This window comes from Diceros bicornis, chromosome 12 (assembly GCF_020826845.1).
Source record: "Diceros bicornis minor isolate mBicDic1 chromosome 12, mDicBic1.mat.cur, whole genome shotgun sequence".
NCBI classification, from domain to species: domain Eukaryota; kingdom Metazoa; phylum Chordata; class Mammalia; order Perissodactyla; family Rhinocerotidae; genus Diceros; species Diceros bicornis.
In genome coordinates, this window is record NC_080751.1 from 65,651,111 (window position 1) to 65,666,651 (window position 15,541).

The 15,541-nt window shown below is 35.4% G+C and overlaps 1 protein-coding gene across 1 annotated transcript in view; it reads left to right on the top strand.

The window, feature by feature from the left end:
- Positions 1-15,541, top strand: part of NBAS (NBAS subunit of NRZ tethering complex) — a 328,999-nt gene that overhangs the window by 150,288 nt on the left and 163,170 nt on the right. The window contains exons 27-30 of the mRNA XM_058551762.1: positions 1,450-1,512; positions 3,888-4,010; positions 9,698-9,800; positions 13,310-13,539. Of these exons, the coding sequence (XP_058407745.1) occupies positions 1,450-1,512; positions 3,888-4,010; positions 9,698-9,800; positions 13,310-13,539 (519 nt within the window). The remainder of the gene's footprint in view (positions 1-1,449; positions 1,513-3,887; positions 4,011-9,697; positions 9,801-13,309; positions 13,540-15,541) is intronic.

The window sequence follows — 15,541 nt, forward strand, 5'->3', positions numbered from 1 at the left end:
AATTAGCCTAGTATTAAAATATAGGGCTTCAGAATATTTTCTCTGGTTCTCTTTGTTCTTCATGCTAAGTTTGTCAGTTTATATTCTCCCAGTAATTAGTTGTTTATTTTTAGTGGTTACATGGTTGTTATTTACCAAATGGTAAACTGTATATTTTTTCTCCATTTCGGAAATGAACTACTATTTATTTAATCTAATTAAATTTTGTGCACTTACCTAGGTAGCATATTCTATCTGGCTAAAAAAAAATCTTTAGTCATTATGTTTGTGAATGTCTATTCACAAAGGAAGAACAATGTATTCTTGAAAATCAATGACAAATGTTTATTGTAGAGCTACAGAATGATAATTTAAAAAATATTATTCCTGAATGAGTATGTTAGTGGAAGTTATCTCTGACAAATGGTCTTTTGAAGGACATTAAGTGGAATATACCCTAATTTATCACTCTAGTCCAAGGCCTAAAACTTAGTTTAGGAGGATAGTGTAATCTTTGTAAATTGCACCGAATACTTGCCAAATAGATTGATAGTTTTAAAAATGTTCAGGTCAGGTCCTTTTTAATTTTCCAAGTCCTGACAAAGATTTTTATTTGGTCTTTTTATTAATAAAACCCTAAGATCTTGCTAGAATTCAGTTGGATCATTGGTTGGAAGACACCTGAGAGTATCAGGTGCAGTGGCTCTTGGTTGAGAGGGTTTCCTCCAAGGTTGGGACACAGAGCTGTATAGGGTGGAAGAGGACTTTTATAGCACTTGGTAAGCTTTTCTGCCAAATCCCTGCATTCACTAGTATATGCCATACTAAATCTACCCTACCAGCTACATTTTTATTAGTTTATGATCTTTTTCATGAGAGTGCTTTTTCTCCAGTACCCACTAGGGATTATATATATGATGGCTGTACTTCTCCCTTGTTATTTAATATTGCAGTGGATGCAGAGGGGGTGATGATATGGAAGAAGTCTCCTGAGTATATAGAATCCTAAAGGAAACTTCTAGGGGATCACAAGTGGTGTAGACAGGCCTAGGAGAAAGCCAACATGCAGGGCCATGCTTCCTAATCTGTTTTATTGGTTGAAAGAACAGAAATGAATGATGGTTTTATCCTTTACCCCTTTTTTTAAAAAAAGACAATTGATTTATAATTCTTTTTTGCCTTCTAGCAAAGTGAACTAAAAGTTCTTTAGAGAATAATTGCCCATATCTCACTAATCTGTAGTAGAGAATATTATTCTCTTCCAGGATTTTTTATCTTAATCTCTTGAGTCATGAAAGATGCTGAATGAGTTTAGAAGATAAGACTGAAATTTTACCTGGACAGTGTAATATTGTTATATATTAAGAACAAGGAACATCATTTCTTTTTTTTCGCTTAAGTGAGTTTGGTATTTTACGTAAAAAGCTGCTATTAAAACTTACTTTTAATTTTTTTCTCTTAATCCTGTAGTCATAAGACAGAGGTAACCACAGCTCTTCATGACATGGTAGACCAACTGGAACAAATTCTCAGGTGAGAAAAATGGCAATCTGTGGGCTCTACGCTGATTTAAGGGGTGCTGTCCAGGAAATATTACCTTAAATATGTCTAGTAGTTATTTCCAGTTTGACCTCATATTTGTTTGACTCTCTTGGGAGTGAATTTTCTTAATAATGAATGTACTACTAGCTTATTTTAGCAGAATATTGGAATAATAAGAACAGGGACTTTGAAGACTAGTAGATCTGTGTTCAGATTTAGGTGTTGCTACTTACTAGCTGTGTGGTGTTTGAGCCTAGGATTTTCTTATCTATAATATCTGACTCATGAGATTGCGGAATTAATATTAGATTAAGCATTTAAATGCCTCACACATAGTATGTAAACAAGAAATATTGGTTCCTACAGCGGTGATTGCATCTATCAGCAAACAATGTTTATTATACTCCTAACTTTTCTTTTTGGGGCATAATACATTTGATTGAATATCTGGATTATGTCAGTTACTCTGTAGTAACAGTCTTTACTGTCAAAATGAAACATTAAACTGTCTCTTTTGGAGACCAAAATTTCCTTATTTGCCGTTTAGGAAGTGTAGTATTGTTTACTAGTATTTATTTTTATATCTGTCTGTAAATGTGCTTGCGAGTAATTTTTAAACATTTGTGTTAAAAATAAAATTTTAGGAATGATAAATTTTGTCCTTCCCATATATAATTATAGAAACTATTGGTAATAATATCACTTTATAGTGATAATATGTGTAGTAAAGTATAATAATTTGAATCTACTAATTAGAAATTTTATTCATTCAAATTAGGGGACTTTAGTATAAAAATATTTCAAGTTGTATTTAAGGAACAGAATGTTTTTGTGGATCATAATATGTGAGTTTAGTGAAGAATTAACTGTTTAGTTTCCTAAAAACATCTATTTATTATTACTTAGCCTGATTCTTGTTACTCTATGTTCTGAAAGTTTCGTTTTTTTCCTTGAAAAATGTTTAATAAATCAAGCTGTTTCTTTTATAGGTTGGCTTGTATCTCTCCTCCCCCCCCAACGTTTCTGAAAATTGAGCATAGTTTGACTAAAGTTCAGTGGGTTAAGTCAGTATAGATTCATTTCTTACAAATCTGTGTGGTTACCTTTGTTTCTGTAATGAAATTGCAAAGAGCTATCTCAAAGAGATACAGTAAAATAAACATAATTTATTTGACTGTGTGTTTCTGGGTGTAACCATGGGTGGTCCTGATAGTCACATTATGCTCTCCACACCTCCAGGAAACAGTAACACCGTGTAGGTTTCTGGGTGACACCCAGATCCTTCACTGTACAGCTTAGTTTACCGACCTTTTAAAGTAAGAAATTTTTATTCCTGTTCCACCTCATAGCCATGAATAGTTGATAAATGTTTTAGTGCACATAGTGTCAGGTGACATGACCCGTGAACCTATCTTTATGAAGAGTTTTTGAATTTTATCCAGCGTTTCTTTAATTAATTAATTTATTTATTTTTGTGAGGGAGGTCAGCCCTGAGCTAACATCCATGCCCGGCCCTAAGCTAACATCTGTTGCCAGTCCTCCTCCTTTTTTTCCCCTTTTCTCCCCAAATCTCCAGTAGATAGTTGTATGTCATAGTTGCACATCCTTCTAGTTCCTGTATGTGGGATGCTGCCTCAGCATGGTGCGTCAGTGTGCACCTGGGATCTGAACCCGGGCCGCCAGTAGCAGAGCACACGCGCTTAACTGCAAAGCCACAGGGCCGGCCCCTATCCAGCCTTTCTATATGCCCAGTAGTAGTTAATTCATGAAGGTGAGATTTGGTGAGGCAGACTAGGTGTATAGATGCTGATGATTATGGAATGGACTATCTCAAGAAGATTCATATGAGACCAAGAAAATTTGTGGCATATTTTGTATTTTTATAGAATGGATTCTTGAGGGAGATTGAGCCTTATGATGTTTCTGTGGTTCTCCAAATCGAAAATTCTTTGCTTATTGCTTTTCTAGCAGCCTTGCTTGCTTATAACAAAATACTCAATAGGATTGTTAAGAGTTAAAGCTGGGTATTGAAATGATAGATTTGGTTTGTTTTACTGACTCAATGCTTTTAGAGTACAGGAAAATTGTAAAAAAGATTTTCAGATAAAGATACCGTACTTTTTTTTTATTTTAATGTTACTTATTCCAAGTATATTGTAATAAGCGTCAGTGGGGGAAATAAGATTTGATATATAATTACAAACTTTTTTTTTGCTGAGAGTTAATGTAATATGTAAAATTGGGTTATTCTATGTGCTGCTTTTTTTTTTTAATACTAAACACTGAAGTGCTACTTGTATGTTTAAGATTCTTAGACTTTTTTTGTTTAGTATCAAGACTTTGAAAAATTCTTCCTTCATTTGTAGTGTGTCAGAGCTTTTGGAGAAATATGGACTTGAGAAACCGATTTCATTCGTTAAAAACACTCAGTCTAGCTCAGAAGAGGCACGCAAGCTGATGGTTAGATTGACTAGGCACACCGGTCGGAAGTGAGTAATAAACAAAATTAATTGATACTTGTATATGATTAAATATAAGTACTGCTCTTTCTCTTTTTTTGACTTTGTTGAGTTTATAATTGATCAACAATAAATTGCACATATTTAAAGTGTGGAATTTGATGTTTTGGTATATGTGTATACCCATGAAACCATCACTACAATTAAGATAATGAAGACATCCATCACCCCTAACAGGTTTCTCTTGCCCCTTTATAATCTCCTCCCTCCTGCTTCTCCCCATCACACCCCTACCCCCTCCCGGGGCTACTGCTGATCTATTTTCTGTCCCTAAATATTACTTTTGCATTTCCTAGAATTGTATGTAAAAAGAATCATAAGTATACACCTTTTGTTTTCAATTTGTTTTGGCTTCTTTCATTTAGCATAATTATTTTTTGGTTCATCTATGTTATGTTGTGGATCAACAGTTTATTTTATTTGCTGAATAACATCCACTGTAGGCATGTATTCACGCTTTGTTTGTCTGTTCACCTGTTGATGGGCGTTTAGTTTGTTTTGAGTTTTGGCTTTTACAAATAAAGCTGCTATGGATATTCATATACAAGTCTTTGTATGGACATATGCTTTCATTTCTTTTTTTTTTTTTGTGAAGAAGATCAGCCCTGAGCTAACATCCATGCCAATGCTCCTCTTTTTGCTGAGGAAGACTGGCCCTGAGCTAACATCTATTGCCAATCCTCCTCCTTTTTTTTTTCCCCTTTTTCTCCCCAAAGCCCCAGTAGATAGTTGTATGTCATAGTTGCATGTCCTTCTAGTTGCTGTATGTGGGATGCGGCCTCAGCATGGCCGGAGAAGCGGTGCGTCGGTGCGCGCCCAGGATCCAAACTGGGGCCACCAGTAGTGGAGCGCGTGCACTTAACTGCTAAGCCACGGAGCTGGCCCCTGCTTTCATTTCTTTTGGATGAATAAACAAGAGTGGAATGGCAGGATCGTGTGGTAGGTGGATGGTTAACTTTTGAAAAAACTGCCAAACTGTCTTCCAAAGTATTTGTACTATTTTACTTTCCAACCAGTCTTGTAGGAGAGTTCCAGTTGCTCTACATCCTCATCAGCACTTGGTGTGGTTGGTCTTTTTAAGTTTAGTTATTTTAATAGGTATGTAGTGGTATCTAATTGTGGTTTTAATTGCTTTCTCTAATGAATAGTAATGTTGAGTATCTTTTTATGTGCTAATTTGTCATTTGTATATCTTTGATCATTTTTAAAATTGGTTGGTTGTTTTCTTCTTATTGGTTTTGAGAGTTTTCTTATATATTCAGGATATAAGTCCTTTATTGGATGATCCTTTAATAGTCGTTTATTAAATGCTTTGTAAAGATTTTCAACTGTCTGCTTTATCTTTCATTTTCTTCCTGTGTCTTTTGAAAAGAGCATACTTTTTAAATTTTGAAGTCCAATTCATCAATTTGTTCTTTTTTGATTGTGCTTTTGATATCATATTAAGAAAATTTGTCACAGAGATTTCTTCCTACTATTTCTAGCCAAATTTTATAGTTTTGCATTTTACGATTAGGTCCATGGCCCATTTTGAGAGTTCATTTTTGTTAATTGTTCAAGGAATAGATCAATTTTTTTTTCATATCTAAATATTCTAGCACCTGCTGTTCAAAAGATTATCCCTTCTGTACTGAACTGCATTTGCATCTTTGTTGAAAATCAGTTTTCCATACATGTGGGGGTATATTTTTGGATTCTTTATTCTGTTTTGTTGATCTATTTGTTTGTGTTTCCTCTAATATCATACTGCATTGATTATTGTAGATTTATAGTAAGTCTTAAAATTTGAGGGTATTAGTCTCCCAACTTTGGTTTTCTTTTTCAAAGTTATTTTGTTTTTTCTAGGGCCTCTGCATTTTCATATGAATTTTAGAATCAGTTTGTCAGTTTCTGCAACAACTTTTGGGATTTTGATAGGGATTATGTTGAATCTACAATTTGGAGAGTATTGCTATTTTAAATCTGTGTTAAGTCTTCCAATCAATGAACACAGGATGTCTTTCCATTTACTTAGGTCTGCTTTAATTTCTTTCAGTGATCTTTGTAGTTTTCAGTGTACAAGTCTTGTACTTATTTTGTTTTAAGTTTATTTATAAGTATTTTATTCTTTTTGGTGTTACTATAAGTGGAATTGTTTTCTTAATTACATTTTTGGATTGTTCATTTCTAGTGTGTAGAAGTACAATTGAATTTTGATATATTGATCTTGTATCTTCCAACCTTGCTGGACTCATTTACTAGCTCCACTAGGTTTTGTTTTTTTGCAGATTCCATAGGATTTTCTATATACAAGATCGTGTCATCTGCGAATAGAGACAGCTTTATTTCTTTCTTTCCAGTGTGTGTGCCTTTTATTTATTTTTCTCTCTCTTTCTTTTTATTGGGTGTTAGCATGATATATCTTTGGTATATAGTATGGTATACCTTTTACTTTTAATTACTTTGTGTTTTGGTATTTGAAGTGTGTTTTTTGCAGGCAGCATTTAAGTTGGGTCTTTCTGTCAAGATCTGAGCTGGAGAGAGCCAAGCTGCCAGGTGCCCTTTAGTTACGCTGGGATTGTAAGGGAGTTTACACCCATCAGACCTGCCCTCAAACAATAACAGCCATGAGATGGTAGATGAATAAATCTACACCTCCTAGATGACTCCAGAAATACTGAGCCCCAGCTGATAGTGGTAAACTGCTTATGTAATGCAGTCAGTATTGGCTTGTTCAAGGGACTCTCCTTCCTAAGAAATCCTTTGGCATTTTGTATCTTCTTTTCTCTCTATCTCTGTCTCTTTCAACAGTGTACTATAGTTATTGACATATGTGCCTTATGTTCCCTTGTAGATCATAAGCTTTTCCAGGGCAAGTATTATAGTCACCATATATTTAATATGTGACCTAACATTTCAGTGGCCCTCTCTCAGTAGTTATTGAATGAACAACTTTGAAGGTTTTGACAACTTAAGTCTTAAGATTTCTTTACAACTGTAAACGAATGGTCAATATTTCCAATCATGCTGACTCTACTCTAGAACCTACTCTTCAGTAAGAAAGCCTTGCTGTTGCTGCTAGATAACCTACTATCTTTCCATTGGGCCCCTCAAATATTTCTGAAGTCCTTGAAGTTAATTTCTACTCATGGCTTTCTAACTGTGAATATGTAAAAGAATGTGACCTCTTTTTTCAAAGTAGTCAACTTGTAATAAATCTTAATTATTTCATGTATGCTACCATGGCTTGGCCTTGAGCACCTATAGAATATTCTTATGCGTATCTTAACTGGTGGCAGATTTCATCGTATCTGTCACAATTCAAGTTTTTACCATCTTTAGTGCAACACTATTTCTCCTTGGAAAGTATACCTCCATTCCAAAGCTGTAACTGATACATCACGTTTGTATTCAGGGATCTCTCTGTTAATTTGCAAACCTCTTGTATAGTGCCTTCAAGTTGTACTCTTGTTTCTTATTTACTGAATGTATTCTGAAAAGACCATTGTAAATAATGTCTTATAGTTTATTTTAATTAGAACCTGTGCTTAATGGCTAGCCGTGTGTGAGAAAACATTATCATCATCTGTCCCAGTGTCGATGGTTTCCAGAAGAACAGCTGGGCCATGAGAACTTGAATTCAGCCAGACAATGCCTAGGTCTGATTTCATCAGACTGGTGCAAGGTGGACTCTCACTTCATCAAACATTTTGCTACTTCTCTGCCTGCAAGCCAGAGCTTGCAGGGCTCTGACAGAGCCCTTTGATTCTTTGAATCCCCCCCAAAGAGTTCACCTACCAATGTCTAACTAATGGAAACATTTCAGGGATTATCCTGGAAGACTTGCAAATATATCTGTTTTGTGTCTCTGTATGCTGGGGAAAAAAATATGTTTTTTTTTTGGTACTTTATTGCATATGGGATAGAAGTAATTGTTCATTCTGTGTAGTAAATATAAAATACTGTAAGCAAATGAAGCATACGCTTATTAAAAATTTTAGGTGAAAAAATTCCTGAAGACTAGAATTTTCACAGGAACGGTCTCAAATACATACTTTTTCCATAGCACTACTATTATACACAGTCTATTTGCCCTGTTTTTAACGCATAAAAAAGAAAAATATGCATGAAAAAGAAACATCCAGTTGGTATTTGACAAACAGAAAACAAAACAAAACCTGCCCTTTTCGAGCAATGAAATTCATGATTATATAGAACTTGAAGAGTAGACAGTAAACATAAATGATGATTCCAAACTCATTTGTAGTCAACAAATATGAACTTTTGAGAGTGGCAGAGAGAATTACAGCACATTCTCCCTCCTACTAGACTTAGTAATCGTGTATGTGACTATAGAAAAGCCAACAGAAGGTGTTTGTAACTTTCAGAGTCATGTATTCATATTTATTGAGTGCTATTTTATAGCAGAAAAATGATCAGGGAGTGTCTTTTCAGACATTTTAGTTTCAGTTAATCCTCACAATATAGAAAAATGGAATCTGCAGTTCAGCGAAATTAAGAAACGTATTCAAATTCATACAGGTAATTGACATTGTTTTTATACTTAGAAGCATCTTGCTTCAATGCCTATGTTTTATCAAAATTAATCTCATCCATTCCTTATCTCTCTCTAACATGGGTTTTAAGTGAGAAAACTGAAATGCAAGAATATTAAATAACTTGCTCACGATCATGCAACTAATATGTAACTTTGGGTGAAATTGTTAACAAAACCCTTTTCCCTGCTGCAGGAGAATCTGAACTGTTAATTCTCTAACTCTGTAACCCTGGATACCAACATAAAATGGTATTTGATCAACTAGATTGCACAGGCCTCACTGCTTGTATAAAACTAATCCCTGATGGGGAAATTGCCTCTGACCTGGGGGAGCTGTAAATGGACTAGAAAACATGGTAGGGGCTTTATGCTTTGGGCTTTCCTATGTGTGGTCACGGCTATCCTTGAGGGGACTTTGAAAACTGTGCCTTTGGAATTGTTACAAAAGACATTGTCTCTTGTGGGGTGTGTAGCTTCTTCCTAAGCCAGACAGAGCAACTACCCTATGAGGCTCTGTCTTCTTGCACCTGGGCTGTCACCTGCGAAGAACATAAACCCCTGCAGTGCTCTGTCAGTTGCTCTGTGGACTGCTCGAGGACTCCCAATGAAAGGAACAACTGAGGCTCCTCTGCTGGCAAGCTGGGGCTCCCAGCCTCTACACTGACACTGACACTATAGGTCTGCATGCGTAGCTGAAGTTAAGAAGATCCCCTGCTGGGGGTTGCAGAGTGAGGAAGATGGAATTTGAAATGAATTCTCCTGTCTCAAGTGCCTTTTCTGCTGTATCCCAGCTGCTTATCTTACTGTGCTTTATTTTACCGTAGAAACTCATAGCTTGTTTACCTTTGCCACTACCATTTAACGCGATTCCAGTTTTGTGTCTAGGCAGCCTGTGACAGAGGCAGCTTTGACAGCATCTCTAGCATTGATGCGTAGCTGCCCAGCTTTCCCTCTATCTTTAATCTAGATATTTTCCTGGAAATTCAAATGAGATATATTCCTATTGATCATTTGAAAGCTTGTGTGGCATACAGATTGGTGGTTCCAATTTTGTTTACTTTTGGCCAATTGAAGAGAGAGATTTCATGAATTATTTTCTTCTCCTCCTTTTTTTTTCCAGGCAGCCTCCTGTCAGTGAGTCTCATTGGAGAATGTTGCTGCAGGACATGTTAACTATGCAGCAGAATGTTTACACATGTCTAGATTCTGATGCTTGCTATGAGGTAACTCTACATATGTAAATTGTTTTTTTAATTTAGAAATTTTGGTTGTTATAATTTGTTTATTGAACACAAAGGTGATGACCATAAGCTTTACCATAAGTAATACGATTGAATAGTAGCTGGTAATTGAGTAACGCTTTATAGTTTGAGTACTTTCATACCTAACCTCCTATCTTCTCTATCTTTGTTCATTGCAACGCTATTTATTTAGTGGGTTAATCCTCAGCTAGAAAACTCTAAATCATACTTGACTCCCTCACTTCCATAGTTTTGCTGGTCACTAAAACTTATATATCTGAGAAAAATCTTTCAAATCTATCCTATCTTCAACTCTGTTAAATTGCAATAATCCTCTAACTTGTCTCTCTACTTCCATATCTCTTTCTAATTTATAGATTCAGAATATTCTAAAACAGACCTTTTCATGACACTCCCCTTCTTAAAATTTGCTGCTTGTTCCATATCAATAATCAGAAAGTATCCGTACCTCCTAGCATGGCATAGACAGCCACAGCAGGTTCCAGCCTCCCTGTTTCCTCTCACCCTTCATACTCTCCACCATGTGTCCTGTGCTCCAGTAGTTCCATCCAATCTGTCATGAATCTTTCCACACACGGTGCTGTTTCATGGTTCTGTGACTTTGCATACATTTTTCCCTTTGCCCGGATACATTCTTCTTTCCTCTATTTGAAAATTGCCAACAGGGCCGGCCCCGTGGCTTGGCGGTTAAGTGCGTGCGCTCCGCCACTGGCAGCCCGGGTTCAGATCCCGGGCGCGCACCGACGCACCACTTCTCCGGTCATGCTGAGGCCACGTCCCACATACAGCAACTAGAAGGATGTACAACTATGACATGCAGCTGTCCACTGGGGCTTTGGGGAAAAAAAGGAGGAGGATTGGCAATAGATGTTAGCTCAGAGCCTGTCTTCCTCAGCAAAAAGAGGAGGATTAGCACGGATGTTAGCTCAGGGCTGATCTTCCTCACAAAAAAAATAAAAAATAAAAAAAAAATAAAAGGGTGAATTAAAAAAAAAAAGAAAATTGTTGATAATTTTCAGGACTCAGCTCACTAATTCTGCCCTCTAGCATCCTTCCTTTGTCCTATGTGACTTGTCTCTGTTACAGCCTTTCTTTAAAATGCAGTTACTTGTTTCTGTGTGCGTTTCTTCCACTTGGTCATGAGCTCCTATGTAGGCGTTATTGTGTCGTGTTTATCTTCATATCCCCGAGAGCATGTTATGTCTGGAACATAAAAGATACTTAAGAAATGGTTGTTAATTGATTAGAAGTGTAACCCAGGGGGATTTAATCACCATTTTGGAAGGTATGTGTAATACTACCAAATTACTCAGGGTTTGTATGGAAAAATGATCCAACTAACCCGTTTTTAATGAGATAGTCTAAAAGAGGGTTTCCATTTTAATTTTCCTCTAAAATAAGCCAGACATAAAATTGTATAGAGAATTTCTTGTGTTGCTCTGCTCTCACATTGCAAAGCAGGACCCATTGATAAAATGAGGGTTATAAAAATAGGTGTCTGTTTTGTGAAACTGGTTGGTATTTTAGTTCAAGGGGATTTTAACAAGAGAGCACTAGTATAGACTGTTGAGAAAAGAAGGGTTTTATATTTGAACTTTAGGTTTTTAAATGCTTGAATGAATGTGAAGTTTACATTGATGATTACAGTCTCAGACCGTGTACAACTGCCAGTAACTTCCTCTTTTGTATCTAAAGTGACACTTGAAGTCCATTTCCAGGAGAAAATAATCTGTATGCACATGGGGTCCAAAACCTGTCGTTAGTATGTCTGAAGTGTTTTTGAGTTGGAACGGCATTATTTTGGTATTTTTCTCTTTCTGATTCTGATTGAAAAATTGGCAATAAGTATATTACACTTGAACTAGCTCCTGTGTAATCTGTCATAACAACTTGACATATTAAATTGCTTTTGTTGTATTTTAACACCTTTTTATTAGGCTTTGATATTTTAATGACCTCTGGCCATTAGTCTCTCTCCTTTGAGAAAATATTTGAAAGCATATTATAACAGTTTTGAAATGGTTCTAGAAGAAGGTAATATAGATTTGGCAAACTTACATTTTTAAATGTTATTTTAGTATCTTGCAAGTTATGCTATATCGTCTTACTGACTTTTGGCCGTTATATTAGATTTTGCTGTCCTTGGAAAAATAATTTGAAAGCTCAATGGCACAATTTTGAAAATGTTAAAGATTTCTGTAGAGCTTGTAGAGCAGAAATCTATACTGTTCATTTTAGCAAAACCTTTTAAGTAGAATGAGTGAATTGTATTTTTCAATATTGAGCATTGACTCTTTATGGCTTACTTGAATAAACCAAAGGAGTAGAGAAACTGTTACATCGAAGTCATTTGGGTCACTTGAAGTAAGCCATTTTCACCTGTCAGGTGTAAGTGATTAGGGTTGCTCATTGATAATTTGCTTTCTGACATAATATGTATTTTATAGCAGATCCCTCATAGATATTGGTAATTTTATCCATATCAGTCATTTCAATAAAGGCTTGTCTAAAAATACCTTCCCCAGATGCCTAGAAACAAGTGAACATAAGGGGATCTTATGAAAATCAGATAGTCTTCTTAACTATAAGGAAACTTTTGCTTCTCCATGAAATCTTCTTTTTTCATCTTTTGCTTCTATTTCTGTGCTATCCTCATCCAATAGTGGCATGATAGGGAAGAGCACTCTTGGGGAAGTTCTTGTACTAATTATATACTGACATTATTACTGTAGGTTTAAAAGGATCTCTTTGTGTAAGACTTTTCTGGAGTAAGTAAATAATCTCAATTATAGAATAAACTTTATGTTAATTGATGCTATTAGTTGCTTATGGAATACAATGATATTTGCACAGATACCTCCATCAGTGGCTCTTGTTTTATTTAAATAGTTTTTAATTCACATATTGGAAAAAACCTCAGTGCTATATGATATATTATAATTTTAATGACGAGGTATAAGTATAAACATTTGCAGCTTGGCTCTTTAGTTTGTAAGACTGAATTTAGATGCTTTAAGCAGTCATGAATCATATGTATCATATTCAAAGATTTTCTTTTAAAAAATTGAAATGATTATAAATAGTTTAAGCAGAATGGGCCCTGTAGAGTGTGGAACGGTATGTCTAACGAATTCTTGTTTTTAATGAGTATGAATTTTAGATATTTTACTCAACTATTCATTGTAACACATTAAAATATTATGCTTAATATTGGTTTGTTCAGTTAAATTATTACTTCTTCTTCCTAAAAGATGGATTTTTATTTTATTGAGGTAAAATTCACATAACATAAAATTAACCATTTTAACGTGTACTTCATTGTCTTTTAGTACATATACAATGTTGTGTAACCTCTACCTCTAGGATGGATGTATTTTCACTTTATTTTGTTTGGCTATCAGAGCCTTCATTTTGTTGAGAACTGAATCCTCCCTCTTTAAGCACTAATTCTAGTTTTTTCTTTTTCCCAGATATTTGCAGAAAGCCTTCTGTGTTCCAGTCGCCTTGAAAATATCCACCTGGCTGGGCAGATGATGCACTGCAGTGCTTGTTCAGTAAATCCACCAGCTAGTGTAGCCCATAAAGGGAAAACCCAGTACAGGGTCAGTTACAAAAAAAGTATTGACTTGGTTTTGGCTGCCAGCAGAGAGTACTTCAATTCTTCCACCAGTCTCACTGATAGCTGCATGGATCTGGCCAGGTGGAGTAACTCTGTATTCTTCCATAGCAGGGAGGGAAGTCAGAAGACACAAACTCCATTGTTGGTTTTATTCTTTACTTGACACAATATATTATCACAAGTAAGGATTGACTGTATTGTATGGGCGTAGTTATTTATTGCTTGAAAATAGAAAGAAAACTTAATTATGTTATAAATATTCATCAACTTCCTTGTGACCCTTGTTCTCTAGCATGTTTTCCCACAGTCATGCTTGCTGATTATCTGCAAGGTTGTACCTCTTTTTGGTGGAAGAGATTCATGTGGTAGCCTGCAAATTCGAGTTCTGGAAATTTTCAGCACATTTAGGTGATGGCTGTATCCTTCACATGTCTTCTGCTCTCTTTAGGGACAGGGGACGTGATTAGATGATAAAGCTCAAAGTCTCTTCCAGGTGGAAATTTCTGAACTGTGAATTCAGTTCCTCTCTTGGCCTCTTGTACTGGAAATTTAATGTTCATCTTTTTACTCTTGATTATTAGGAGCTTTTTTAGCGTAAGGAACATTTGCCCTTTGCCTGTCTTAAATGTTTTAACTATGTTGCCAAGTTTTTATTATATGTAATTTATCTTTCAAGTTGCTATTCAGAATTTTTAAAAAATTTGATTGTTATTCTTTTCTCTTATAGTTTGTCTTTTTTGTTGTCTTTTGGTTTTATTTTTACATTGAAATTGTAGGCCCATTTGGAATTTATTTTGATGTAATGATTGTGATTGCTTTTTAGATTTATTTTTCCCCTGAAATGACTAGTAGTTGTTTCAACTCTGGCAAAACTTTTTTTCCCCAGTGATATCTTATCACAGAGAGAATCATGTTTTCTCAAACCGTGTTATTGAACTTGACAAAGTTGTTTAAAATGGTTAGATTTTTTTCTTTTCTCCCAAGGGATGTATTTCTATTTCAGATGATGAAAATATCAAATAAGATAGCCTTTGAAACTGGGACTTGTGTTTGACCTAAATCTTTCTGGCAGGTGTTCTCAGAGATCATTTTAAAAACTATGCTTCCTGTATTTCCCTTTCATTCCATCCTTTTTTCTCCCACAAGGACACACCTTAATTTTAAAAAGATATCATATGTGTGTAATGTGGCACCAAACTGATTGCGACCTATGAGCCAGGATGTAATTAAATGTTCATAGTTGTATTCTCTATAGACAATAACCCATACATTCTTACTCATTAAATTATTTACTAACTGTTTTGTTTTTTTAAAAAATTTTTATTTATTTATTTATTTTCCCCCAAGGCCCCAGTAGATAGTTGTATGTCATAGCTGCACATCCTTCTAGTTGCTGTATGTGGGACACGGCCTCAGCACGGCCGGAGAAGCGGCGCGTCAGCGCGCACCCAGGATCTGAACCCAGGCCGCCCCTGGCGGAGCGCGCACTTAACTGCTAAGCCACAGGGTCGGCCCTAACTGTTTTTTTTTGATTGAGGAAGCAATACATCCACAAGATAAAATATTCAAACAATACAAAAAGAATATATGTTGAGAAAGTCTCTTTCCTCCTTCTAATTTTTTCAACTTTATCCCTTAGCTATTTTTTTGTCAGTTTCCTATGTATCTTCCAAAATAGCTTATTAAATGTTACCCTCTCCTTTCTTACATCGCAAATAAGTGCTTACTACTTGTACATACTTTTCTGTATCTTGTTTTTTACATTTACAATCTGTATTGAAGGTTTTTCCATATGAGTATATATAGGTTCGTTTCATTCCTTTTTGATGGTTGCAGAATATTCCATTGTTTGACATTTATAGAATTTATTTAATTAGTTCCTGATTTAGTGTATTTTATTTTAAAAACACTGTGGTAGTAAACATCAATAATTATGGCTGGGCATGTGTAAGCCTATCTGTAGTATAAATTCCTAGAACTGGAATTCCTGGGTTCAAAGGAAAGTGCAGTTAGAATTTTGGTAGATACACAAAGAGGTTATGTGCTTTTTACACTTGAATCAGCAGTATTTGTTAGTGCTCAT